Source organism: Jaculus jaculus, chromosome 8 (assembly GCF_020740685.1).
Source record: "Jaculus jaculus isolate mJacJac1 chromosome 8, mJacJac1.mat.Y.cur, whole genome shotgun sequence".
Classification (NCBI taxonomy): Eukaryota; Metazoa; Chordata; class Mammalia; order Rodentia; family Dipodidae; genus Jaculus; species Jaculus jaculus.
In genome coordinates, this window is record NC_059109.1 from 141,937,211 (window position 1) to 141,965,084 (window position 27,874).

The 27,874-nt window shown below is 40.8% G+C and overlaps 1 protein-coding gene across 1 annotated transcript; it reads left to right on the forward strand.

The window, feature by feature from the left end:
• The first annotated feature begins 17 nt into the window (after window positions 1-17).
• Window positions 18-26,552, forward strand: Pcmtd2 (protein-L-isoaspartate (D-aspartate) O-methyltransferase domain containing 2). Its single transcript, XM_004669535.2, has 6 exons — window positions 18-159; window positions 7,075-7,405; window positions 13,150-13,252; window positions 14,965-15,136; window positions 19,656-19,779; window positions 23,011-26,552. The coding sequence occupies exons 2-6, from the start codon at window positions 7,099-7,101 to the stop codon at window positions 23,400-23,402; spliced, it is 1,098 nt and encodes a 365-aa protein (XP_004669592.1). The 5' UTR covers window positions 18-159; window positions 7,075-7,098; the 3' UTR covers window positions 23,403-26,552.
• Window positions 26,553-27,874: the final 1,322 nt, after the last annotated feature.

Here is a 27,874-nt window from a genome sequence, read left to right on the forward strand (position 1 = left end):
GGCGCACGCGCAGTTCCGCAGTCTCGCGCGCGCAGGCGCAGAGGCGACGGCGGATGTTTACCGCGGCCGAGGTCTGAGTGGCGCTGAAGCTGTGGACTCTGCCTACGCTCCCGAGGAGCTGCCGTGGCGGCCCAAAGTGGCGGGCCGCGGAGCGCAGAGGTAGAGCCGCCGCCCTTCGGCCTTCCCCTCCTCAGCCTTCGACTCCTGGTCACCTGTCCCTCAGTGCCCTTGTTCCCTAGCATTTTCCCCAGAGTCCTATTTTCCCATGTCTCCCCCCACCTAGCAGCTTTCCCCAGCACCCTTTACCTCTCCAGCGCCTCTTACCTCCCACAGCACTCCTTACCTCTCACAGCACCCCCCGTCTCCTGCAACACTTCTCCACCCGCATCTCTCTTCTTCATCTCTCCGCCATCATCCCACCCTCATCTCTCTATTCCTGCCCCTCCACCTCATTGGCTACCTGTTGCTCACTCTTTTAGAGCCACAGCCTGACTTAATTAAGTAGAAACTATTTTTAATTAGGTCAGAGGCAAGTTGAGAGTTGACAAGGTTTGAAGCAAAAATTGTATCTTGGACTTTATTGTTTAGAATCTATTTCAGAGGAGAAAAGAAGTGGCCAGAATGCTGGGGAATCGTCTGAAGTAGCCAGGGAGGACTTGTCTGGGCTTGGTTCCTTTGTTTGACTCTTAGGCTCTACTTCTGAGAATCTGCCTCTCTGCACTCTTAATAGAGTGCCTGCATTGGGTGGTCCGTGTCCGTGTCCTTGTCCATGTCCTTGTCAGTGAAGATTAAGGCCAGCCTCATTCTAGGTCTTGATAGGGTGTCATTCTACTATGAGGGAGTGCACTGTGGCTGCACTTGGGGGAATTGGGCCCTCTGAGATGGCCCTGCCTCTTTTCTGTCCACCACTGAGATCTGGTTGGAAGTATGAGTAAAAGGTTATTTCTTTTAATTTTCCAACAATTTTATTTATTTGGGGGAGAGAGAGAAAGTGATTGAGAATGGGTGTGCTGGGGCTTCTTGCCACTACCTACAGACTGTAGACACATGTGCCACTTTGTTAGTTTAGCTTTATGTGAGTACTGAGGAATCAAACCTGGGAGATTTTGCAAGCAAGTGCCTTTAACTGCCAAGCCATCTCTCCAACCCTTTTTCCAGTTCTGATAGTTTGAAAGCTTTTCTGTGTATAAAAAGGTAGGAATTTTCTCCACTCAACATGTACTATTGGCCAGGCTTTTATTCAGTGTCAGGGGCCATATATGGTATATATGTGGCAGCCGTACCCTAACCCTTGTAAGTATTCTGTTTTTCAAGGCGAGAAGCCTTAGTTGTTTCTTCTGTATTTTACCCTCAGGATGATGGTTTGGGATCCCTTTCCCCAGGTCATCTTCTACAAGATACCCTCTTAACAAGTGACATCCAGATGGATTATAGGCCTTGTATCGTCTGCCAAACACAGTATAAACCAGAACCAGCACTCCATTACCACAGCGTTACTTGTAATGACACAGTTCATCCTGATGCTTCACATGCTGCTGCTGTTTAACCCTGTGCCTGTCACTTCTAAGTAGGGACTATAGTAAGAATTATGGTAATTAGTAAAATATGCATTCAAGGGCATCATCCTAAAAGTGCTTCTCCACTCTTGGAGAAGTTGGAGTCAATTGGATTCCATTCTGCGTAGTGATAGGGTTTGGTTTGGTGAGGGTATCTTCAGGTGTGCTGTGAAGTTTTTTATGCCATGGTAATTGCTCACATATATCCATGCTAGCATTAAATTGTGATGTTTCTATATGAGAGAGTGTCAGCTTCTCAGACAAAGCTAATAATAAGTACCAGACCCCACAAGTATTCACCTTCACCCTGCCAGTAGTAATAGGTAGGGCTACCTTGGTTATCAAAATATCAAAATATATACAAAATATACAAAATATCAAAAGAAGGGCCAGGCGTGGTTATGCACACCTTTAATCCCAGCACTCGGGAGGCAGAAGTAGGAGGATTGCCTGAGTTCAAGGCCACCCTGAGACTACATAGTGAATTCCAGGTCAGTCTGGGCTAGAGTGAGACCCTGCCTTGAAAACCAGAAAGATAGAAAGAGAGAGAAAAAGAGAAAGAAAGAAAGAAAGATAGATAGATTAACAAGGGGCTGGGTAGATGGCTCAGTTGATAAAGTTCTTGATGTGCAAATCTAAGGACTAGATCTCACATGGCCAACACCCACATAAATGATGGATGGGTGTGATGGTCACTGTAGACCCAGCATGGGAATCCCCAGTACAAACTATCTGCCTAGACTAACTGAACTGACAAGTCCTATTTGCTGAGAGATCCTGGCCTCAGTAAAAGAAAGAAGAGAGCAACTAAGGAAGATACCCATTGTCAACCTCTGGTCTTCATGTGTATATGTATATGTGCCTACACCAACACACATCACATACACAGATAATAAAAAGATTAATCAGCTGGGTGTGGTGGCACAAGCCTTTAATTCCAACACTTGGGAGGCAGAGTTAGGAGGATCACCATGAATTTAAGGCCACCCTGAGACTACAGTGAATTCCAGGTCAGCCTGGGCTAGCTAGAGTAAGACCCTACCTCAGAAAAATCAAAGATTAATAGGAGGTGTGTGCAAAGAATGTTGCTTCTTTGTGAGGTCTTAAAAGCTGTATCTATATGGAGTACAAATCAAAAGCTTTTGGCCAGACAACTGGATTTCACCACAGTACTTCCTTATGCTGGCTGTGACAATAGCAATTTAGTTACTCAGTCCAGCTTGTCTCACCTTGTGCTTAATGAGGTGGTGACTGGCAGGTGACACCTATTAGAAAGGTGGTAGTTGTTTTTACTAAAATATTGTCCTTTAATATGGAATAAACTTTCAAAGTGAGGAAACATTTATTAAGTGATAAATACCCAGTAGAAGATGAAAAGTACCCAATATATATTTTGTGGTACCTGCCAAAGTTTTGTGTACATGCCCATGTGGTCTAAGGACAGCTTTGGATGTCGTTCATGGTAACACCATCTACTTTTTTTGGCATAGAGTCTCTTATGTCCTGGAGTTTACTGATTAGGCTAGACTGGCATGCCAGTGATCCCTGGAGATCTTCCTGTCTCCAGATCCCGAGCACTAGGATTATAGGTGTGTGACACCACACCTAGAATTTTTATGAGGGTATTGGTGATCAAATTTGGGTCCTGTTTTTGGCAACAACTGAGCCATCTCCCTGTCTCCTTGCTAAAGACTTTTTTTTTTTTGGAACAAAATGACACTGTTTTTTTGGGGGGAGGGAGTGTCATTAAAAAGAATTTGAGGGTTGGAGAGATGGCTTAGTGGTTAATGCGTTTGCCTGCAAGGCCTAAGGACCTAGGTTCGATTTCCTAGCATCCACATAAGCTAGATGCACAAGGTGGCACAGACGTTTGGAGTTTATTTGCAGTGGTTAGAGGTCCTGGTGTGCCCATTGTCTCTATCTGCCTCTTTCCCTCATTAATAAGTGAAATATTTTTTAAGAATAAAAAATGTACTTGATAGGACGAAAGATGACTTCTATAATAAGCACATACCTTCTGCTCAATATCCTGGCTGATGAAACAAACTGGCTGTTTACAGCTCAGTTCTGTTTGTACAGCTGGGTCTCTTGCAATCTGAAGTAGGCTGTTCACTGCTCAGCTTACTTTTGCTATTCTTGATATCCTCCATAAGCTTAAGTGGCCAAAATTTTAGGGAAAATAACTGATGTCTTAAGAAGGTTAACTTCTGACTTAATGAGGACCATCACTGTTGGTAAACTAGATGGAACATCTTCTAAGGTTCTCTCAGGCTCAGTATTAGCAATTATTGCCTACATGAAGGTCTCCCTATACCAAGACTAGGTGGTTGCTTGCTCTTGTGTGTCCAAGAGCAACCAGGAGAACAGAGCCCCTCAATGTCAGTGATGAGAGCATGGGTAAATCTCAAGTTCTGATAATAAATTTTAACCTCCTTGCAGACTTTCTGCTGGATCAAGAAGCTAAGTAATTTTCCTGAGGCATTGGGATGTGTCAAGAGCAAACAAGAATCCCTGGGAAGACAGGCAGATCTGCTTACTTATAGACCATCAATCTACTTCAGCATGGCAGTGTCACAAAGTTTTTGTTGCTATGCATAAAACATTTCTTCCCCAAATCTATAATACTTATGATCTTTGTCTTTGGTTATTAAAAATAAATTATGCTGGTTAGTTCTAGTAGATCATCCCAAGGAGCAATCAGTAATCTTTAATCTTGTGTTATCATTTTCTGAACAGGGAATTATGAATTTAAATTGCTTCCAAGTTTTTTTTTTTTTTGCTTCCAAGTTTTTAAACTGACTGGTCTGTACCTCAAAACAAAATTAAACTCCGTAACTTTGCAAGTGGTGCTTAAAAGTCATGTATAACTCCATCAAGTATCACAATGTTTATTGATAGATACTAGTATATAAAATCTGGGTATGAACATGATTTTATAAATTAAGTAGACTTACTTTCAAGACTATAATAAGAGGGACCAATTCAAATTCTCACCATTTGTTTCACACTCACAAAAAGCCACTTCAGGGGCACTAATGATCTGTCAAAACTGATTAGTTTTGTGCAAGTAAATTATGTTTCTTTTAAAAAGACTTGTGCACTTGCCTAGGCTCCAGAATTATTAAAATCTAGCAATAAAGCCCATTGCTAGAGGTAGAAATACAGGCAGCATACTATTATGGCAACAATCTTCAATACAGGTAAGACTTTTTCTGTAACAACCAATTAGATACTCAAATGTTGTAACAACTAAAGTATTACTGAGCAAAGTACATTTCTACAGTATTTAGTGCTGTTATTCACTTTTCTAACTTACAACAGCCTATGATGACTGGCAGCAAAGAAGGTCCTTGCAATAGACTGCCTCTGCTGAGAATTTAGGATATAATTTGTTAAAGATTTTTAAGTGGTGGACCTGAGCATTATATTCAGGTAAAGAGGTGACTTCCTTGATTCAGTATGTGAAATTAAGGTCTTTTCTTAAATTGATGTCTAAGTATCCAAACACATGACTCTACTTTTAACCAGTGACCTAAATTTTAAGATGACTATTAGACCAGAAGTGTAACCTTAGAAATAAGTGGCTTATCCCAGATTAAACCCAACCTCATTAGCACTAAGGGCTAGTTATAGCTGTGGACTGTTGCCTAACAAGGGCTCTGAAACTACTTTTATTTATTTTATTTTTTTTTTTGAAGTAGGGTCTCACTCTGGCCCAGGCTGACCTGGAATTCACTATGTAGTCTCAGGGTGGCCTCGAACTCACAGCAGTCCTCCTACCTCTGCCTCCCGAGTGCTGGGATTAAATAGGCGTGTACCACCACGCCCGGCTACTGAAACTACTTTTAAAGGAGGTGAAATTACAATAACTGAGCCTTGATTTGGAAAAAAAAAAAAATCTAATACTTAGCTCTCAGGTCTTGATTATGATGATGGACTATCCTACCATAAAATGGAAAGAATTTATGTCATGATGTACTTTGTTCATCTTTTGTGAGGTGAAGGGTCTCATGTAGCTCAGGCTGGCCTTGGACTTGCTAAGCATGACCTTGAACCCTGATCAAGAGGCTGTCTTGATTCAGAAAAGTTGCCAGTCTTTTGAGGTACAATGGCCTTTCTCCTATCTGTTTATATCAACATTGCTAGCTTGTATGAAATAATGCCAGTCATTTGGGATCAGCATAAAACTTAGAAGGACATTTTTTATAGTTTTAGAAAGAATAAGACCTCTCCAGGGGTAAGGTCATTTTTTGTACCCTGAATATTTTGTTTTAGTAGTTGGACTCAAAGGACATGCTTTTTTCCCCCCTTCACTGGCAGCTTGGGAGGAGGTGAGATGTATTTTTTTTTTTTTTAAATTTATTTGTGAGAGAATGGGTGTGCCAAGGCCTTCAGCTGCTGCAAACAAATTCCAAATACATGTGCCACCTTGTGCATCTGGTTTACATGGGTCCTGGGGAATTGAACCTGGGTCCTTTGGCTTTGCAGGCAAACACTTCAACTGTTACGCCATCTTTCCATGTTTTTTGAGAGAGTTGAGGAAGTTGTAGTAGGGAAGTGGACCTGCAAAGTACTACTAGTGGCCCTTCCTACTATTAGCCTTGAAGTTGATTATGTGTTTGTTACAATATGAAGTTAGTTCCAATGTATTTTATTTGGGAAGAGAGTTTTATGAATATTTGTATATATAATTTAAACAGTAGAGTACCTGGGTCAGCAAGTTGAATAGATTGCTTGGCAAGGGGGAATTTATATGTATGTTGGGATGTAGAGCTCCATTTAACATTAGGATACCACTTAATTTTTTTCTTCCAGTTTTCCAAGGTAGGGTCTTATGCTAGTCCAGGCTGACCTGGAACTCTGTATATAGTCTCAGGGTGGCCTCGAACTCTCAGCGATCCTCCTACCTCTGCCTCCCAAGTGCTGGGATTAAAGGCATGTGCTACCACGCCCAGCCCACCACTTAAATTTTAATTTCAATAACTTTTTAGTATTTGCTGTTTGCTTGACTTTCAAGTTCAACTTTTTTATTTTCTTTCTAAATGTAGCCCTTTTATCTATTTATTTATTTATTTAATTTTTTTGAGGTAGAGTCTCACTCTAGCCCAGGCTGACATGAAATTCACTATGTAGTCTCAGGCTGGCCTAGAACTCACAGTGATCCTTTTACCATGCCTGGTTAAATCTGACAGGTTTGTAAGGTGAGGTAATTGTTGACAAAAGATACTCCATCTTGAGCCAGGCATGGTGGTGCATGTTTTTAATCCCAGTCCTTGGGAAGCAGAGGTAGGAGGATCGCTATGAGTTCGAGGCTACCCTAAGACTACATAGTGAATTCCAGGTCAGCCTGGGCTAGAGTGAGATCATGCCTCACAAAAAAGCAAAAACAAAATAAATAAACAAAATAAAGATACTCCCATCTGTAGTCTAATCAGAATTTGAAATTAGCATATGTGTAGAGTGTTCCTTGTTTGTCTATTGCCCTTAATGTAAACAGTTCTTTAAATTTTAATTGTAGCTTTGCTTGAGTATAATCTTGAACATGGGAGGTGCTGTGAGTGCTGGTGAGGACAATGATGAGTTGATCGATAACTTGAAAGAAGCCCAGTACATCCGGACTGACCTGGTAGAGCAGGCTTTCCGAGCTATTGATCGAGCCGATTATTATCTTGAAGAGTTTAAAGAAAATGCATACAAAGACTTGGCATGGAAGCATGGAAACATTCATCTTTCTGCCCCGTGCATCTATTCGGAGGTGATGGAGGCCTTGGATTTGCAGCCTGGGCTCTCATTTCTAAACCTTGGCAGTGGCACTGGCTACCTCAGCTCCATGGTGGGCCTCATTCTAGGTGAGTATGGATGCAGAGCCTGAAGACCCTCTGCTATGGTACATGTGGTGTCTACTTGTACAGAAGATATAGTAGACTGGTTGTATTCCCTGTTAGAGACCATAGGCCTCTCATCAGTTGCCTGAAACTTAGCCACTGGGTGGTGGGTGGCTGAATGACACATATGTGGGCCCTGAGTTAGGAGTAGAAGGCTCTTTTGTTCTCTGTCCCATATCAGCTATACTGCTACAATCTACTGTAGGCAGTGATGGATTAGCAGAGGTGTGTTTGTGCATGTCCTCATGTGATTTCTTGATTTACTCTAATCACTCTTTTACCCTTCTCTTACAAAGGTTGATTAAAGTCATAGGGTAGTTAAAGTTTTTTGTAGAAATTTCTGTTTTGTTGTTGACTGCTTAAAGAATAGTAAGCTTATGTATTTTCAAAGTATTTTGGGGTATGTTTTATAGGCTACTTTATTGGAGCCATTTAGACTGTTTTCCCAAACAAGCTGTGAGAATTAGATGTATAATAAGGCCATTTCTGACAATCAGAGGCATCATACAACCAAGAACCTGTTGAATTCCTGCTTTATGTGAAATGCTGTAGTGGGGCAAACATCTGCTTCTGAGTGAGGAGGATGGGTGAGTGAGGAGGATGGGTTTTCAGAAGAGAGAAGCAGACCTGTCTACCAGAGAGGAGCCAGGCCTACAACAGGCAGAATTGAAGACCCTGGATGAAGCTGGTGGGGTGTGGTTATACTCAGTATTTTATTTTAAATTATTTATTTATTTATTTGAGAGCAACAGACACAGAGAGAAAGACAAATAGAGGGAGAGAGAGAGAATGGGTGCGCCAGGGCTTTCAGCCTCTGCAAACGAACTCCAGACGTGTGTGCCCCCTTGTGTATCTGGCTAACGTGGGACCTGGGGAACCGAGCCCCAAACCAGGGTCCTTAGGCTTCACAGGCAAGCGCTTAACCGCTAAGCCATCTCTCCAGCCCCTCAGTATTTTATTTTATTTTTAAGGTAGGGTTTCACTCTAGCCCAGGTTGACCTGGAATTCACTATGTACTTTCAGGATAGCTTCGAACTCACAGAGGTCCTCCCATCTCTGTGTGTGCCACCCCCTGACTTTATACTGAGTATTTTTTTGATGTTGAAATTGGCAGGATTTGCTAATGGGGTGGATACAATTGTGAAAGAAACATCAAGAGTGTTCACAGTAGGTAGGTACACATGGAGGCTGATAAATCTCTTGATCCTGAAAGTTTAAGACCAGCCAGGGCAACATAGCAAGACCCTCAACTCAAAAAATTAAAAGCAGGGCTGGAAAGATAGCTTAGTAGTTAAGGCACTTGCCTGCAAAACCTAAGGACTCATGTTCCACTCTCCGGATCTCATGTAAGCCAGATGCACACGGTGATAAAAATGAAGGTTGTACACGTGCACAAAATGGTGCAGTTGTCTGGAGTTTGACTGCAGTGGCTGGAGGTCCTGGCATGCCAATTCTTTCTCTTTCTCTGTCTCAGAAAAAATAATAAAAAGAAATTTTTTTTTAAGCAAAACCAAAATGACAGTATAAAAAAGAATGTTCATGTTGGCCTGAGTATTTTCATTGTAATTTAGCTTACAGTGTTTCTACAAGATATGGTGGCATATTCATAATTTTTTTTTATAGTTTCCTAGTGGTTTTAGGAAACCCTAAAAGTAACAATTGGTTTTTATAGATATGGAAGGAAAACTCTGGTTTCTATTTAGTTATGTGTTCTTGGAAATTTGTGAGCTTTGAGTTGATCACTTGGCTCTAGGATGTCTTCTTCTTCTTCTTCTTCTTTTTTTTTTTTTTCCTACGGTAGTGTCTCGTTCCAGACCCAGGCTGACCTGGAATTCATTATGTAGTCTCAGGCTGGCCTCAATCCTACTTTTGCCTCCCTAGTGATGGGATTAAAGGTGTGCACCACTTTTCCTGGCTTAGGCTGTCTTTAACTTTTCATATTTTCTTTATTTTCTCTAGTAAAACTATTTTTAATCTTAATTTGTATAGCAGACAGCTTCAGGTACAGTTATGGAAGGGAACTTTATAGATCCAGGGGAAGTTGCATAATGGCAGAAGAAGTTGGCCTTGCTTTCACAGGTCTAGAGAGAGAGAAGCCAAAAGCCAAAAGCCACATAGCACACTTCAGGAACTCCAGGAGGAACTAGGCACTTTGTATATCTTTAGATTGGAATTTCAAACCCACCACCATACCTTAAGATCTACCCAGTGACACCTCCTCCAGCCAGGTTGCTGCAGATCCAAACTACAAACTAATAAAACACTTAATATATGGGGGGTTATCTATCTATCTACTACAATTTGTCTTTGATGGGGATACTAGTTTTCACACTTTAAAAGAGAGTACAGGCCCAGCGAACTTCCAATTCCTGTGACTCCCTTCATTATACCTGAAAAACTGGAAGAATTTTGGCTAAAGCAGTGTTTCATTAGAGTAATCAATTATGAAACCTGACTAGATTGGAAAGGATATTGAAAAAAGTCTAAATTCCTAAGAAAAAAATGACAAGTAATCCTGGAGTAACTTGTGGCACCATTAGCAGTGGTAAAGAACGGTTTTGAAAACTAAGAATGTATGAAAAAGCTACGTAAAAGCATACTGTTGGGCTGGAGAGATGGCTTACCCATTAAGACACTTGCCTGCAAAATATAAGGACCATGGTTCAATTCCCTGGAACCCATGTAAGCCAGATGCACACAGTGGTGCATGCATCTGGAGTTCATTTGCAGTGGCTTAGAGGCCCTGGTATGCCCATTCTCCTTCTCTCAAATAAATAATAAAAATAAAAAAATTGGAAGAAAAACACATTGTGAGTGGAGAGATGGCTTAGCAGTGTAGGTGCTTGTCTGTGAAGCCTATGTACCCAGGTTCGATTCCCCAGAAATCAAGCAATCCAGATACATATAGTGGCATATGCTTCTGGAGTTCATTTGCAATGGTTAGAGGCCCTGGCATATTCTCTCTCTCTCTCATAAATAAATAAAGATAAAAATTTAAAAAGCCACATTGCTTTGTAAGCTAACTAAAAAATTTTAAAAAGTTTGATCAGAGGTACCATATTGGGTGGATAATGCTGTTCCCAGAAGCCATAGGTTATTAAATGAAAATCCCAATGCTAGGAGTAGGATGTTTCCCTATGAATTATTGGTCAGGGGTTGGCAAAACAATAGACTGTTTCCACTGCTCTTGGTTGTCCACCAGGACTAGATGGTAAGACCCTATTGATAAAGACACTATTTATTTTGATTGTTGAATATACTGAAATAAAGCTGGAACTAAGCTAGAAGGTTCCTCTCTGCTTTCATGTGCTGAAAGGTGCTTTGTAGGCTGCTGAAGGAAAAAAAAATAACAAGTCTTATTCAGCTATGGTCCCTGTGTGCTTGCCCTACAGGCAAGATGTGCCCACTGGTACAATAGTGGCATGGCTACTATGGGTATAAGTAACTGCTTTCTGATTAGTTTTTAGGTCTACTCCACATGAGAGAATTCATGCCTAGCACTATAAAAGTGGTCAAAATATACAAAGACCTAGTGGGGAAGAATGTAAGAGTTGGAAAACTGGGTGTGGTGGTTCATGCTTTTAATCCCAGCACTTGAGAGGTAGAGGTAGGAGGATCACTGTGAGTTTGAGGCCAGCCTGAGACCACAGAGTGAATTCCAGGTCTGCCTGGGCTAGAACGAGACCCTACCTTGAAAAAAAAAAAAAAGCAAGAGTTGAATAAAGGGGAGAAGTGTTGTCGAACATTGTCTTCTGGAAATAACATGGCTGTTAAATTCATAGCAGCTCTGATTACCTGTGCAAGATTAGGCCTGTCTGTCCTGGATAGGGGAGGGACTCATGAGACCTCACCCCTCCCTGAGGACCTATTGGCAGTTAATGATAGCTGGGGGAGAGGGATGCACTTTCTTCTGCTGTGCACCACTGGTAAGTTGCCTATGCTTTGGTAAATAGCCCACCTACCGCATGCATGCTCATACAAGCAACCCTAACTGTACTCATTGGGTCACCAGAAAAAGAAAAGACATGAAAGTAAAAGGGGAGACTGATAGGGAAGAGAAATAGGTTCAGTGGGAGTGGGATAAGAGAGTGTAATGGGGTGAATATGAAAGATAATTATTAAAATATATTATGTACATATATGAAATTGTCAAAAATATATAAAAAGAAAGGAATCTAGGCATAGTGGTATATGCCTTCAGTCTCAGAATTTTGGAGGCTTAGGTAGATGCTGGAGGCCATTTTGGGGCTAAACAGTGATTCCAGATCAGAGTGGTCAAAACAAACAAACAATAACAACAACAAAAAGAATCTAGCTGGGCATGGTGATACATGCCTTTAATCCCAGCACTCAGGAGGCAGAGGTAGGATGATTGCTGTGAGTTTGAGGTTACCCTGAGACTACATAATGAATTCCAAGTCAGCCTGAGCTAGTGAGACCCTACCTTGGAAAACCAACCAACCAAACAACAACAACAAAAAAATCCCACCACAAATAAAATAGAAAGAGCTATGAATTATAAGTGAGTACTGTACCAATTTCATTTGCAAGTACATGTTTTTTATAAAAACCAAAACTTATTTTTTACTTTTAGATGGTTATTTATTTGAGATAAAGGGAATGGGCATGCCAAGGTCTCCTGCCACTGCAAATGAACTCCAGATGTGTGCACTACTTTGTGCATCTGGATTTATGTTGGTACTGGAGAATTGGACCTGGCCCATCAGGCTTTGTAAACAAGTGCCTTTAACTGCTGAGTCATCTCTCTGACCCTTTTTTATTTTCAAGGTAGGGTCTCATTTGTAGCCCATGGTGTTCTGGAACTCACTCTGTAGCTCCATGCTGGCCTTGAACTCATGGCAGTCCTCTTACCTTAGCCTCCAAATGCTGGGATTAAAGGTGTGTACTAGCACACTTGGCCTGATTCTTTTAAACATTTGAGGGCTGAAGAGAATACTCAGTGCATAAAGTACTTGCCACCATGTCTGGGTACCAGAATTTGGTCCTCCCTAAACCACATGTGAAAAGCAGGAAGCTGTAGTGATCTGTAATCTCAGCATGATGATGGCATGATGAAAGATGGAAACAGGAGAATTTCCCAGAAGCTCATGACAAAAAAGAACAGCAACAGAGCAAAGTTTCAATAGCAGAAGTCCATGGTGAGAAACCCTTCCTTAAAATGAGGTGGAAAGGCTAGGACTGACCTGAAAGTTGCCCTCTGACTTCAACATGTGCGTGTGACAAATGCTCACTCACACATGTGCACACACACATGAACACACAAATTTTGAGATCCTATAGAGAGGTCTAGGCATCAAAACAAATACTGAGTTGTGAGTGGAGACTGTCATATGCACTGAAAGACTCTCTTTGAGTAGTTTAGGCCCAAGGTTGTGCTGAAACTTCAATACCTTGAGACTCTGTGTAATTACATGTTAAATGTTTAGCAGTTATTAAAAATAGAGAAAACAAGCCGGGCGTGGTGGCACACGCCTTTAATCCCAGCACTCGGGAGGCAGAGGTAGGAGGATCACCATGAGTTCGAGGCCACCCTGAGACTACATAGTGAATTTCAGGTCAGCCTGGGACAGAGTGACACCCTACCTCAAAAAAAATAATAAATAAATAAATAAATAAAGTAGAGAAAACAAGTGTGCATGAGTTTTGGCCTTATTCTAAGAGAGCTTTGCTATTCTCAACTCTTTCAGGTCCCTTTGGTGTGAACCATGGGGTAGAGCTTCATTCAGATGTGACAGAGTATGCAAAGCAGAAACTGGATTTCTTCATCAGAACAAGTGACAGCTTTGACAAGTATGGTCAGATGCTTTCCACTGGGTCAGAGGGTGTTAATTTAACTTTTGGTCAGGTAGAAAAGGCCAACAAACATGGTAAATTTTAGTTAGACAATCCCAGGTTATATGTGTGCCAGCTGATTGCTCTTTTAACATTCTGTAGTTTTTCTTATTTAAATTTTGGATTTTTTTTTTTAAATATTCATTCATTTATTTGAGAGAGAGAAAGAGAGAGTGTGTGAATGGGCACGTCAGGGCCTCCAGCCACTGCACACAAACTCCAGATGCATGCACCTCCTTGTGTGCTTGGCTTACGTGGGTCCTGGAATTCACTACGTCTCAGGCTGCCTTGAACCCACAGCAATCCTCCTACCTCAGCCTCGCAAGTGCACCACCATGCCTGGCTCTTTTTTTTTTTTTTTGGTTTTTCCAAGGTAGGGTCTGATCCAAGCTGACCTGGAATTCATTATGTAGTCTCAGGCTGGCCTTGAACTCACGGTGATCCTCCTAGTACCTCCCAAGTGCTGGCATTAAAGGCCTGTGCCACCGTGCCTTGGCTACTTTTTATTTATTTGCAAGGAGGTGGGGGAGAGTGTGGGTGTCAGGGCCTCTTGCTGCTGCAAATGACTTCCATACTCATGCAACAATTTATGCATTTAGCTTTTCTCTAATGGGTACTATGGAATTGAACCCAGGCCTTCAGGCTTTGCAAACAAGTGCTTTAACCCTGAGCCATCTCTTCAGCTTGCATTATGTGATTTTAAGAGATTTATGTTTTATAATTATGATACCTGTGTTTCTGCAATTCTTCACCACTATGAGAGAAGAAATAAAAATTTCATTTTGTTTAATTTTCATGTTTCCAATATTGACAGTATCTATCACCTAATCATTTCCAAAATGAAGTTGTTATATTTGTCTCTGAACAGTTTATATAAATAGTTTTATAAAAGAAGCCATTAACATTCTTACTTTAAGGAATAAAATTTTCATAGGAAAAATGTACTCTTCAGAACCTCCTGTTGGTGGTCAAACAAGAAATATTTTTAAAAAATGTTTTTTAAAATATTTTTATTTATTTGTTTAAGCCGGGCATGGTGGCACACGCCTTTAATCCCAGCACTTGGGAGGCAGAGGTAGGAGGATTGCTGTGGGTTCAAGGCCACCCTGAGACTCCATAGTGAATTCCAGGTCAGCCTGAGCTAGAGTGAGACCCTACCTCGAAAAACCAAAAAAAAAAAAATTATTTATTTGTTTGAGAAAGAGGCAGAAGCAGAGAGAGAGAGAGAGAGAGAGAGAGAGAGAATGAGAATAGGCATGCCAGGGCCTCCAGCCACTATAAATGAACTCCAGATGTGTGTGCCACCTTGTGCATCTGGCTTACGTTTGTTCTGGGGAATCAAACCTGGGTCCTTAGGCTTCACAGGCAAATGCCTTAATTGCTAAGCCATCTCTCTAGCCCCAAACAGTAGATTTTGAATATGGTGCTAAACACTGTGAGAAATGGTGGCTAGTGGTTGCTGTACATTTGTATCATGCTTATAACATTCACTTTCATGGTGTTTTTAACATCTGAGGTTTTATTTATATTGTATAATCTTTGGTCTGGAAAATATTTCACTGCTGTGGGATTTTACAGTTAAAACACAACCTGTGGTTAGCATAAATTTGCTGTATAGATTTGTTGCAGTATAATACATTGAGTTACTGAAGACACTTTTTTCTTTCCAGATTTGACTTCTGTGAACCTTCTTTTGTAACTGGCAATTGCCTGGAGATTTCTCCAGATTGTTGTCAGTATGACCGTGTGTACTGTGGGGCTGGTGTGCAGAAGGAACATGAAGAGTACATGAAGAATCTTCTCAAAGTTGGAGGGATCCTTGTCATGCCCCTGGAAGAGAAGGTCAGGTTCCCTTGGATTTAGTACTCTGTCCACCCAGGTCTGTTCCAGGCAGTTTCTGGGTACTACTTTTGCAATAGCTAGGAATAGGCATGGGAGTGGTTCAGGTCATCCAGACCCTAAATTCTGCCTGCAGCCCCTTCCCTTACCTGTTCCTCTTTCCTGATTTTCCCCCTTCCTCTTATCCATATTTTGTCCCTCCCTGCCTCCCTTCCTTCCCCTCCCTCTCCCCCTTCCCCTTCCTTACTTTCATCTTCATCCCAAATATTCTGATTGAGTCTGGGAAGATGGCTTGGCCATTAAACGCTCTTACTTCCAGCCAGGTGTGGTGGTGCATGCCTTTAATCTCAGCACTCGGGAGGCAGAGGTAGGATGATTGCTGTGAGTTCAAGGCCACCCTGAGACTAGATAGTGAATTCCAGGTCAGCCTGAGCTAGAGTGAGACCCTACCTAGAAAAACAAAAACAAAAAAGGTGCTTGCTTCCAGTTGTTATTCTAATGTTAGAATTATTTTGTTAGTCTACTTGTTAAGTACTTTGATGGCAAATAAGAATGGTTGGTAGGAATGTTGTTCAACTTTACTACTTGGTCATAACATATTTGTTTATGTTTTAGATATTATATTTCATTGGCATAATAGATTGTGATAAAGCAGCCAAGTCACATACACTGATGACTATGAAGAATTTCTGTTAGTCATGAAGAACTAGGAAAAATAGAAATGCTAGGCTGGAGAGATGGCTTAACAGTTAAGGCACTTGCCTACAAAGCCTAATGACCTGGATTTGATTCCCCAGTATCCATGTAAAGCCAGATGCACAAGTGGCACATGCACCTGGAATTCATTTTCAGTAGCTAGAGGTCCTTGGCACACCGATTAATTCTCATTCTCTCTCTGTCCTTAAATAAATAAATTAAATATTAAAAAATAGAAATACTAAAAATTAGGAGATTGTCACTAGATATAGTTGTGTATGCTGTTAAGCCTAGCACTAATGAAGCAGAAGTAGAAGGTTAATGTGAGTTAGAGGCCAGCCTAGGACTACAGAGTGAGTTCCAGGTCAGCCTGGGCTAGAGTAAGTCCCTACCTTGAAAAAACAAAAAAAATATTAGGAGATAGTGCTTTTTTAATTAATTTATTTTTTTTAGAAAGCAAGAGTGTGAGAGAGAATTGGTGCACCAGGTCTTAAGCCACTGAGGTTGAATGCCAGATGCTTGCGCCATGTGCGACCTTGGGCTTGCCTTACGTTTGTGCATAGGCTTACATGGGATCTGGAGAGAGATTGAACATGGGTCTTTAGCCTTCGCAGGCAAGCACCTTAACCACTAAGCTATCTCTCCAGCCCAATTTTATGTAATTTTTAATTGTTAGCATTCATTTTGCTGAAAATTTATATTCCACTTAATATTCAGGAAATATAAACTAATCTTCAGTCTGTTAGTTTGTGATTCTTATACTGCTTTTAATTCACATTCCTCTCTTTTCAAGAAGATTGTTGTATAGCTTGGCTTATAACTTATAGTTCTTTACCTGAAAGGCTTATGAATGTAATTTTATAAGAACAAAATGTACAGATGCTTTAAGTCTCTTGTGAAATCACATAGTATGTAAATTGGCATATAACCTATAAATCACCTTTAGATCACCTGTAGCACCTAATACAATGTAAGTGCTTTCTAAATAGTTGTTTGCTGTATTGCTTAGGGAGTATTGACAATTGTAAAATCTCTACATGTTGAATACATAGTTTACTTTCTGAATATTTTTTAGTATGCACTTGGTTGGAGCTGTAGATGTAGCAACTTTGGAAGTAGGGCTAGCTATTCTTTTATATGGAGGCACATCAAGATTATTGTCTTTTTTTTTCCTGATTCTCATGGAATGATTGTAGCTCTGACCCATCATTTCATTAGGGACTATAAAATAATACATTTGAATTCTTTTTATTTCTTATGTACTTAGATGCTGGTTTACCTCTATAGTTACCTTCAGTACTTTTTATACTTTATATAACAGGCAGAATAAATTCTAGTTCTAAACCCTTGCTGACTAATTTACTCATTAATTTTGTTTTCTACCAAAAGTGGTGACTAATCAAATTTTGCTTATTTTTTTTAGTATTATATGAATTCATGGATTTAAACATACCTCATATTTTAATTATAGTGAAATTCTTAGGAAAGCTTGGATTTTCCCATCTTTGGCTAGAGCTGCTTCAGGTTGGCTCTTGGGTTTTCATATAGCTTCAGTGGTCTATAATAGCTTTGCTGCTTTCTGGTAAGTAAAGAGGTCCTTCACTTAGTTTGTAACTTTTTTTCCTGCTGCAAATGAACTCCAGATGCATGTGCCACATGGCTTTACATGGGTACATGAATACTGGGGAATCAAACACGGGGTGACAGGCTTTGCAAACAAGCACCTTTACTTGCCGAACCATCTCCCCAGCCCTTGGTAGCCTTTTTTTTTTAGAGCGAGAGCGAGGGGCGGGGGCAGACAGACAGAGCAGAGATAGAGACTTGGCGTGTTAATTCCCAAATCTCCATCAGCTGGGAACCTAGCATTCAAAACACCTAAGTTTATGGGGGACACCTGAATCAAACCACCACAGTGGTGCATGCCTTTAATCCCAGCACCTGGGAGGCAGAGGTAGGAGGATCATTGTGAGTTCGAGGCCAGCCTGAGAGTACATAGTGAATTCCAGGTCAGCCTGGGCTAGAGAGACACTTCAAAAAAAAAAAAACAAAACAGAAATCTTTTCTTAGATGCCAGTTGTGCTGGGACATGTCTTTAATCCTGACACCCTGGCAGCAAAGGTAGGATTGCTGTGAGTTTGAGGCTAGCCTGAGACTAAAGAGTGAGTTATAGTTAGCCTGGGCTAGAGTAAGACCTTACCTTAAAAAAACACAACCCCCCAAACGTTTGTTAGTATTTAAGAATGTGTTTTAATGATAATTGTCTTCATTCATTACAGGTTTTTAAAATAATTTTTTATTTTTATTTATTTATTTGGGAGTGACAGAGAAAGAGGCAGAGAGAGAGAGACAGAGAGGGAGAGGGAGGGAGGGAGGGAGAGAATGGGCGCGCCAGGGCCTCCAGCCACTTGCGCCCCCTTGTATATCTGGCTAACATGAATCCTGGGGAATTGAGCCTCGAACTGGGGTCCTTAGGCTTCACAGGCAAGCACTTAACCGCTAAGCCATCTCTCCAGCCATCAGCTTTTTTTTTTTTTTTTCCTGTTTGAACAAAGCTCCTGGGAAGAGCCTTTGTACATCTTTTTGTGAATATTTTTCTCTCTGTGTCTTTTTGTTCCCCCTTACCTTTCCTCCCCTGTCAGGTTCCTCCCCACCCCAGAGTGCTGGGACTAAAGGAGTGAACCACTATACCCGGCTATTCTTGGCTCTTAATCTTTTTATTCACAATCCCCTCCAGGTACATCCCCAAATTAGAAGTGCAAAGCCAAAAGCTGAGTATTTTTAAATTGGACTTCCAGGGCTGGGAACATAGCTCAGTGGTTTAAAGTACTTGCTTGTAAATCCTGCCAGTCTGGGTTTAGTTCCCTAGCCATCCACATGCATGCATGCACACATACATGAACACACACATATTATCCTTCAAGACAATATTTCCAGCTGCTCGAGAGAGGAGTTTGGTTTGGGTGTTGCTGTTGCTGCTCACATGGCTCTTGCTATTTTCCTAGATGCAGGGTATGATGGACTGAGATGTCTTCATTATTGCTCTTCCTTTTTAGAACATCATTTTAAATATTAGAAATCTTTGCTGCATTGCATATTACATTGGAATTTTTTGCAGTGGACTTAAATTTTTTTTTATTGACCACTTCTATACTTATAGACAATAAACCATGATATTTCCCTCCCCTCCCCCACTTTCCCCTTCACAACTCTGCTCTCTATCATACCCACTCCCTCTCTTCATTAGTCTTTCTTTTATTTTGACATCATGATTTTTTTCTCCTATTATGAAGGTATTTATTTGCATTGGACTTTTGATTGGGATTTTACCTAGATCAATTGAAGGATTGTGAATATCCTCACATTATTTACATCTTCTCATCTAGAATATGAAATAGGGCTTTATAGTTTTATATCTAAGGTCTCATTTGTTGATTATATTTAAATATTTGATGTTCATTATGAATAGAAATTCTTTTCAAAATGGTTTCAGCTGGGTGTGGTTGTGCACACCTTTAATCCCAGCCCTTGGGAAGCAGAGGTAGGAGGATTGCCAAGCATTTGTGCAACAGTATTCATAAGTTAGCTATACTCCATGCCATATGTTAGGGAGCATATGTTGGGATATATTATTCTAGTATATGTGTGTATTTTTAGCTGTCATATAGTAATGATCAAACTTAAATATAAGCTATCTAGTAGCCAACCACTGCCTTATTCTGAGGAGCTGAGCCCAAGAAAGCTGTTTGATAGGAATTGCCATACCTTCCACCTGACACATGCCTTTAATCCAAATTCTTTGGGTATTTTCATTTTGTCTTTGAGATAGTTGACCAAGATAACACGCACAGGCCCTTCTGCTTGGGAAACCAAAAAGATTTTGGCTGTTTCCTTCGCCCCTCTGATCCAGCCCTGCCGTTCTGAGTCAGGACAGTCTAGACTTGTCCAGCTACGTAAGTATGCATAGCTTACCTGTCTTTTAGATCTTTTTTTTTATTTTTTTCTCCTTTTCATTTTTTGAGGTAGGGTCTTACTCAAACCCAGGCTGATCTGGAATTCACTGTGTAGTCTCAGGGTGGCCTCGAACTTATGGCAATCCTTCTGCCTCTGCTTCCCAAGTACTGGGAGATCTTTTAATCTGATTAGAACTTTAAAGAAAACAAAATGTATAGGAAACCTTTTGATATTAAAGTGTTTATCCCCCACTGCAACATTTAAATGATAGAAGGGATTTTGAGCAATTAAAAATTATCTCTATTTAGCCTATATTAGATTATTTTAGCCTTCTTTTAAAAAATTTTATTTATTTATCTGAGAGAGAGAGGAAGATAGAGAATGGGTGCGCCAGGGCCTGTAGCCACTGCAAATGAACTCCAGGTGCTTGTGCATCTGGCTTTTCATGGGTACTGGGAATTGAACCTGGGTCCTTTGGCTTTGTAGGCAAGCACTTTCACTGCTAAACTATCTCTCCAGCCCCCTCCCACCCACTCCCCCAGTCTCAGCCTGGTCAAACTCACAGCAATTCCTTCTACCTCTGCCTTCCGAGTGCTAGGATTAAGTGTGTGCTACCACACCGGCTTTTTTTTTTTTTTTTTTTTTCCTTGAGTCAGGGTCTCATTCTTCTCAGGCTGACCTGGAACTCACTCTTTATTCAAGGCTAGCCTTGAACTTCTGGTGATCCTTCTGTCTTAGCCTCCCAAGTGCTGGAACTCAAGACATGTGCCACCATACCTGGCTTCAGCTGCTCATCATTTTGAAAGCAGCAGATGTACCAAAAAGGAAGCTAGTTTTCCCATGTGGGCAACTCAGGAAATTTACCTTGTCCACTGGGAAAATAGTCATGCCATTTGCTTGTCAAAGCACCAGACTCCTGCTGCTGTGGGCAGATGACAGATGAAGACTGGTTGTTTGCCTGTGTGGCTGGAAGACTGGTGCTCACACATTCCAAACCTAGTGTGCAGATACAGCAAGAAGCTCACACAGGGATATTCATCCTGATGTTTCACAATTTAGCACAGACAGAAATGGGGATTCCAGTTGATTCCAGCCTTTTTTAAAAATAAGGCTGTTGATTACACACTCTGATCACTTAAAACTTTGGGGAATGTTTGTGTCAGGGGGTGGGCAGGAGAAAGAGAAGAGAGGAGAAGGAAGAAGAAAAAAGCGAGGAGGTGAGGGGAGGAAGGAGAGGTAGAGGGAGAGAGAGAATATGAATTATACATAGTTCCAGTCACCAGAGACAGTACATTTTGGTGACTTCCTTCTAGAAGAAGCATCACTTGCTTATGAATAATTATTTATTAGATAGCTCCACTTTGGTCAGTACCTAGACAGGGCCTTAATTTTTTTTTTTTTTTTTTTTGAGGTAGGGTTTTGTTTATCCCAGGCTGACCTGGAATTGACTATATAGTCTCAGGGTGGACTTGAACTCAAGGTGATCTTCCTTCCTCTGCCTCCTGAGTGCTGGGACTATTTGTTTTTGAGAGGGGGGTAGGGAGGGAAGGAGGGAGAGGGAGAGAGAATGGGTACATCAGGGCCACCACAAACAAACTCCAGATACATGTGCTACCTTGTGCATTTGGCTTTATGTAGGTACTGGGGAATCAAACCTGGATCCTTTTGCTCTACTGGCAAGTACCTTAGTCACTAAGCCATCTCTCCAGCCCCTTTAATTTTTTTTTTTTTTTCCCGAGGTAGGGTCTCTAGCTCACTAGAATTCACTATGTAATCTCAGGTTGGCCTTGAACTCATGGTGATCCTCCTACCTCTGTGAGTGCTGGGATTAAAGGCATGTACCACCATACCTGCCTTTAAATTTTTTAATTTATTTATTTGAGAGGGAGGGAGGGAGGGAGAGAGAAAAAGAGAAAGAGGTAGATAAGAGAATGGGTGTGCTAGTACCTCTCACCACTACAAATGAACTCCAGACACATGCGCCACTTAGTGTACCTGGCTTTACATGGGTACTAGGAAATTGACCCTGGGTCTGTAGTCTTTGCAGGCAAGTGCCTTAAGTGCTGAGCCATCTCCTCAGCCACAGGCATAAAATTTAATCACATGCTACAAAGAAACAACATACAGAGGGGCTTACAGGAACCAGGGAAGGTTTGGTTGATAGAGGATGGTGTCCTAAAGAAAGAAGAAAGGAGGAATGTGTTAGGAGAAAGGGACAAAGATAGGGCTGGGTGTGGTGGTGCATGCCTTTAATCCCAGCATTTGGGAGGCAGAGATAGGATGATTGCCATGAGTTCGAGGTCACCCTGAGAATGCAGAGTGAATTCTAGGTCAGCCTGGGCTAGTGAGACCCTACCTCAAAAAAACAAACAAACAAAAAGGACAAAGTTAAGGACACATATTTCATGGTGTGGTAAGAAATGGGAGTATGTGGGAGAAACTGGACTGTATGTAAGCTGGATTTCAAATCACTGGAAAACTAGAGATGTTAATGAAGACCCAGTATAAGCCTGTCTGTTAGTTGGAGAGGTACATGTGTCAGACTTGTGCTCTATATGGAAATTTTGCCCTTTAAGTAAATGTGGCCTTTGATATGTAGTCATCTGGAGCTATGACCAAGTTTAAAAGACAAGGACTCACCATGGCAGAAACCTTTTGAGGGTCTGGTTGAAAATGAGTGTCTCTGTATAAGGGCTTGTCAGCATTGGATAGGAACCTTGTTCTTAATGTTGTCCCCTGAGATGCTTACTTTGAGGCTTGGGTGATAAAGATTCATGTGTGCTGGTCTCTGTTCCTGAAGTGAACATTCAGGTAGGGTATTCACCATTTTATCTTTTTTGTTTTTGTTTTTGTTTTTTGAGTTAGGGTTTCACTCTAGCCCAGGCTAACCTGGAATTCATTATGTAGTATCCGGGTGGCCTTGAATTCATGTGGATTCTCCTACCTCTGCCTCCTGAGTTCTGGGATTAAAGGTGTGCACCACCATGCCCATCTCCATTTTTATCTTTTTAGACTAGGTTTCCAAGAACAATGTAATAACAAAGCTAGTACATAGTGAGGCCATGTGGCTTGGATATACACTATCTTAGAGTCACTTCTCAAGTGGGATGAATAGCAGTCTGGTGGCAAGATCCAGTCAGGAAGCTAGCTTATGGGATTCTCCATGCAGGAAACAAAATTTGAAACACCACTAGAAGGGTTAACAGGCTGTGATCTGCCCCTGTTCCCAGCACCACCCGCAGTGCGCAGCCTGCAGGACCTGGCCCGCATCGCTATCCGTGGCAGCATCAAGAGGGCCATGCACCATGAGGTTACCAAGGGAGGTGGAGGCGGAGGTGGAAGCTGCCTGAAGGGTACACCCAGGTTTAAAAGACGGCGAGTCCGAAGGAGGCGAATGGAGACTATTGTTTTTTTGGACAAAGAGGTCTTCGCCAGTCGTATTTCCAACCCCTCCGATGACACCAGCTGTGAGGATGCAGAGGAGGAGAAGCGGGATATGGCAGAAAGGACCCCACGGGAGACCAAACCTGAGCCCCCAGTGAACTTTCTTCGCCAGAGGGTCCTACGTCTTCCACTGCCAGACCCCCTGAAGTATTATCTGCTGTATTACAGAGAAAAGTAAGCTGTGGGAAAGTGGAGTCAGAGTGCCTATGCCACTAGGTACTCAAAGAGAGATGCTGGCTTGGTCCACTTTACTTTTCCCTTTCTTGGTTCTTGACTGTCCTATAAAACTCTGACACAAAGGTGTGGGTTATTTAAGCACAGTTGGACAACACGCTACATAGAAGTGTTTTTCTTAAGTGGGGTGCATCTAGTTGGCTCTGTCCCTTACCCAGGTGAACTTACATATCATAGCTGGAACTGAATCAGATCCACTCTATGTAAAACAAAATTCAAGTTATTAAAGTGTCACATCTCACTCTGGCACACCACCACCCCAGCTTTAGTTTTATGGCATCAGTCTCTTAATTACTGGCACAGAGTTCTGCTGACCTTTGTAGATTTCTAGTTGGGGAAATACTGTTGAAAAGCCTCTTTTATTTTGATCCAATTAATCATATCTTACATGAATTGCCAGCTATAATTTTTAAAAGGAAAGAATTGAGGTTAGGGAAGAGGAATAAAAGTATAAAAGTATAAAACTGCCAGTTGTCTTTCTGGAATTTCAAAAGACTTCTAAGTAGTTTATTAGTCTTTTTTTTTTATATACCTTTTATTACCTTTATCATTGTCAAATGATGTCTTACAGAATATTCTGAAAAGAAAACAAGCTTTTTAAAGTTTTTTTTTAAATATGTGTAAATGATGAGCTTTTACCTAACCACAGGGATGATTAACACTCAACTGCAAAGAGTAGAACATGTTTGTAAGGCATTAACAGGTGAGTTCTCAAAACAGGTGGAGAGGCTACAGGTTATCATAGGCAAAGAATGTTACAGAGCTTGTGCTTCTTGACTTCGGTTTGCTATCTTTGTGATCATATTAGAGTACTGATTCATAGATTTTATCTTTTATAATTCTTGAGGAAAGAATGTTAATTTTGTAAGTTTTCTTAAGAACAGATACATGTATTTTACTAGCTTCATTGCACTAGAGCAGTTTACCTTAGTGACTTTTGAAACCTGTCTTCTCTAAGCTTTTAGTGTTGAGCTTTCCACCAAGTTGTGGGATTGGGAAAAATGCAACTTCTCTGGCTATCAGATGGCAGAACTTGAAGTTACATTGCTGATTCCAAAAGTTGATTCTTTAAAAACAAAACAAAACAAAAAAAACACTTTTTAATCCAAAGAAAAGACTAGTGTAAATTATTAATAACCCCAAATTCAAGTATTGATGTAGGATTAAGTGCTGATATTTTTTTGATTCATTTTAAGTTAGCTTCTCATGTCTTACAGGGAGGGGTTTGGTGTCTCAATTGTTTCTCCAGCTTAAATGGTTATTTTGGATCTTTTCTGCTTTTTAAAAAATTAGTTGAATAATTTTAAACACACAATAGAGTCTGCATGTATAGCTGAGAAAGCATATATTGTGCTACATTGGTAAATAAAACCTAGCTTTAAGAAAGTTCATTGTTGTTTTTACCTGCCTTTTAACTCATAGTTGGGCGCCTTTCTTACAGAAATGCATGCTCTAACCGGACTTGCTGATGTCTTGTAGTTTGCAGATTCTTGTTGACAGTACTCTAATTGCTAGCTAGACTTCTATGTTACATAGAGAATTTTGGATATACTATTAAATAAATGGTATCTGTGAATCTGTTAGAGTAAGTGACTTGACAATTTTTTTCTATAATTGAATATGGACTACACTTTTGAAAAACCACATTTGCCTTTTTGCTGAATTTAAAAAATTATAATTAATAAGCTGGGTGTGGTGGTGCACGCCTTTAGTCCCAGCACTCAGGAGGCAGAGGTAGGAGGATCGCTGTGAGTTCGAGGCCACCCTGAGACTACACAGTGAATTCCAGGTCAACCTGGGCTACAGTGAGACACTACCTTGAAAAACACACACACACACAAAATTCCCAATTTATAAGATGTTTCCTATTATATGCTAAACTTTTCTTAGCATTTTGATGTGATTTTAAAACTGAGTTCAATTCATATAGTTGTAACACGTGAGAAGTAGGTTGGTGTTTATCTTATGAAACTAAAAGAATATTGTATATGAGTTTTCTTGTAAGTAAGCACCTTGCTACCAGAATTCACTGTGTTCTCTTTTTAGACAGGTGAATCATAATATAGTCTGTTTGTGTGCAGGGTTGTTGTTATAAACCACATGCTTGACAACCGCTTATGTTTCAAGTAGTTTGTATTTTAAATATATGTCTTTTGTTGTAATATAAGAATAAAGGTCTGCATAAAAATAGGCTTTTCAGCATGGAATTTATAAGAGGAAAATCCAATAAATTAGAAACATTGATTTCAGTGAGATGATAGGCATGGAAAAATACAAGTTCATCAATAAAAGCAGTTATGATATTGTGTTCTCAACAGTACTTTATGTTCAGTGTTGGGTTGTTGACTACACTGTTTTAATTAAAAAAAAAAAACACCACTTTCCTTATTAGCATGAGTTTTTTTCCACTGGATATTTGTATTGTTTAATTCTGTAATAATCCTGAAAGATTGAAGGAAGACCAGCTATTGTTCATGATTAATGAGAATCAGAATTGACAGATTGGAAAGAACTTTGAAGTGTGTCATGGTTTGATATTTTAACAGTTTCCTCAGCTGTCTTAAAATACATCAAAGTATTTATTTGCTCCAATTAGTATGGTTCTTATGTCATCATATTCATATATAAATGTTTTAAGTCTTTTTGAAAGATGTATGTTTGAATTGAAGATAAAATCTGATTTTAGAAACTTAACTAAAAATAAGCATAATTGGCAAAATAAATGGATTGAAGAGTCTGATCCTGAGATATACAAAGGAAGGATGTTGTGGAGACTGGACAGATAGTGTAGTGGTTTGAATGAAATGTCCTCTATTGGCTCATGTGTTTTGAATACTTGGTCATCAGCTGATGATATTTTGGAGTCTTTAGGAGGTAGAGACTTGCTAGAGATGTGCCACTGGGGCATACCTTGAGACTGATTAGTTCAGCCCATCGGGTTTTCAGGCTAGCTCGCTCTTTCTGCTTTTTGCCTGCTGATGTAACCAGATGTGACATTCTTCTTTCTGTTCTGTCCTGATTTCCCCCCTCCCCCACCCATGATGAAACTTACCCTCAAAACTGTAAGCCAAAATAAACCCTTTCTTTCCATAAAGCTGCTTCTGCTTTTATTGTTTCTGTAATGAGAAGGTAACTACAATAGATAAAGAGCATGAACAATCAGTAATTTAACCCCACAAGTGGTCCACACCTTAGTCCTGCACTCAGCCAGTATATTGTGAATTCCAGGTCAACCTGTGCTATATAGTGAGATGTTGTTTCAAAAAAGAGTGCATGAAGACATTGTGATGTTTTTGTCCATTCACCTAAACTGGGTCAAGGGTCAGTGCTAAGAATCAAGATCAGAGCTTGGGGGTTAGAGCTGGAGGAGGTGGAAGGCATAGCTTTTGACCAGCTCTAGGGAGGCAGCCTCTTGCTCTTCCTTGTCCTTATCTTTCCAGTGGCCACCAGAAGCTGAGAGCTGAAGCCAGCACTCTTAAATGGCTGGAAGTGATGACCAAATTGGGTAATCTATAACTACAGTGATCTGTTGTCTCACAACTCTGAAATTCATAGGTCTGGAAGGAGTTATTAGGGCTTGTGGAAGGGCTGGAGAGGATGTTACTGGCCTGCTCCTTGGCTTGTTTGTAGAGTACCAGTCTTAGGTCATCGTTCTTGTGTATGTTAGAATTTTCCTATTCAGAAGGACACTTTACTTGAAAGCTTAAATTTATGGACTAATTTGAGGGACTTTTGGGGTTAGTCAAAAAGTGTGTGTCTGGGCTGGAGAGATGGCTTAGATGTTCAGGTGCTTGCCTGCAAAGCCAAAGGACTCATGTTCCCCAGGACCCATGTAAGCCAGATGCACAAGCTGGCACATGCATCTGAATTTTTTTTGTGGTGGCTGGAGGCCCTGGTGTGCCTATTCTTTCTCTCCTCTCTCTCCCTGCCTATTTCTGCCTCTCAAATAAATAAGTGTATATGTCTGTTTACTTTTTTTCCTGTATCAGGTAAGGTTCCTCCCCTCCCCCTATGATTGTTCTGTTGCCATTGTGGAGCAGGCTTTTTTTGCATTGAATTGCCTGTGTCCCTTTGGCAAAATCAGTTGGCTATGTTTACTCTTTGGGGATACTGGGTCTATATTGGGCTTTGTTCTGTTTCACTCATCTATTCCTTCCCCAGTGCCACCTTCTTTGTTAGTGTAGCTTTATAATGAGCATTGCATCTGGCTTACATGGGCCCTGGGTAATCGAATCTGGGTCCTTTGGCTTTGCAGGCAAGCACCATAACTGCTAAACTCTTTCTCCATCCAGATAGATAGATAGATAGATAGATAGATAGATAGATAGATAGATGATATACTATTTCAAGAAGAGAAGGGGGGGGAGTGCCAGATCCTCCTGCCGCTGCATACCAACTCTGGATGTATGCACCACT

Excerpts from the sequence above, each read along its gene's own strand:
- Pcmtd2 (XM_004669535.2), top strand. The coding sequence starts at position 7,099 with ATGGGAGGTGCTGTGAGTGCTGGTGAGGACAATGATGAGTTGATCGAT. Across the intron at positions 7,406-13,149 it reads CATGGTGGGCCTCATTCTAG|GTCCCTTTGGTGTGAACCAT; the intron begins GTGAGTATGGAT and ends CAACTCTTTCAG. Across the intron at positions 19,780-23,010 it reads GTCTAGACTTGTCCAGCTAC|CACCACCCGCAGTGCGCAGC; the intron begins GTAAGTATGCAT and ends CCCTGTTCCCAG.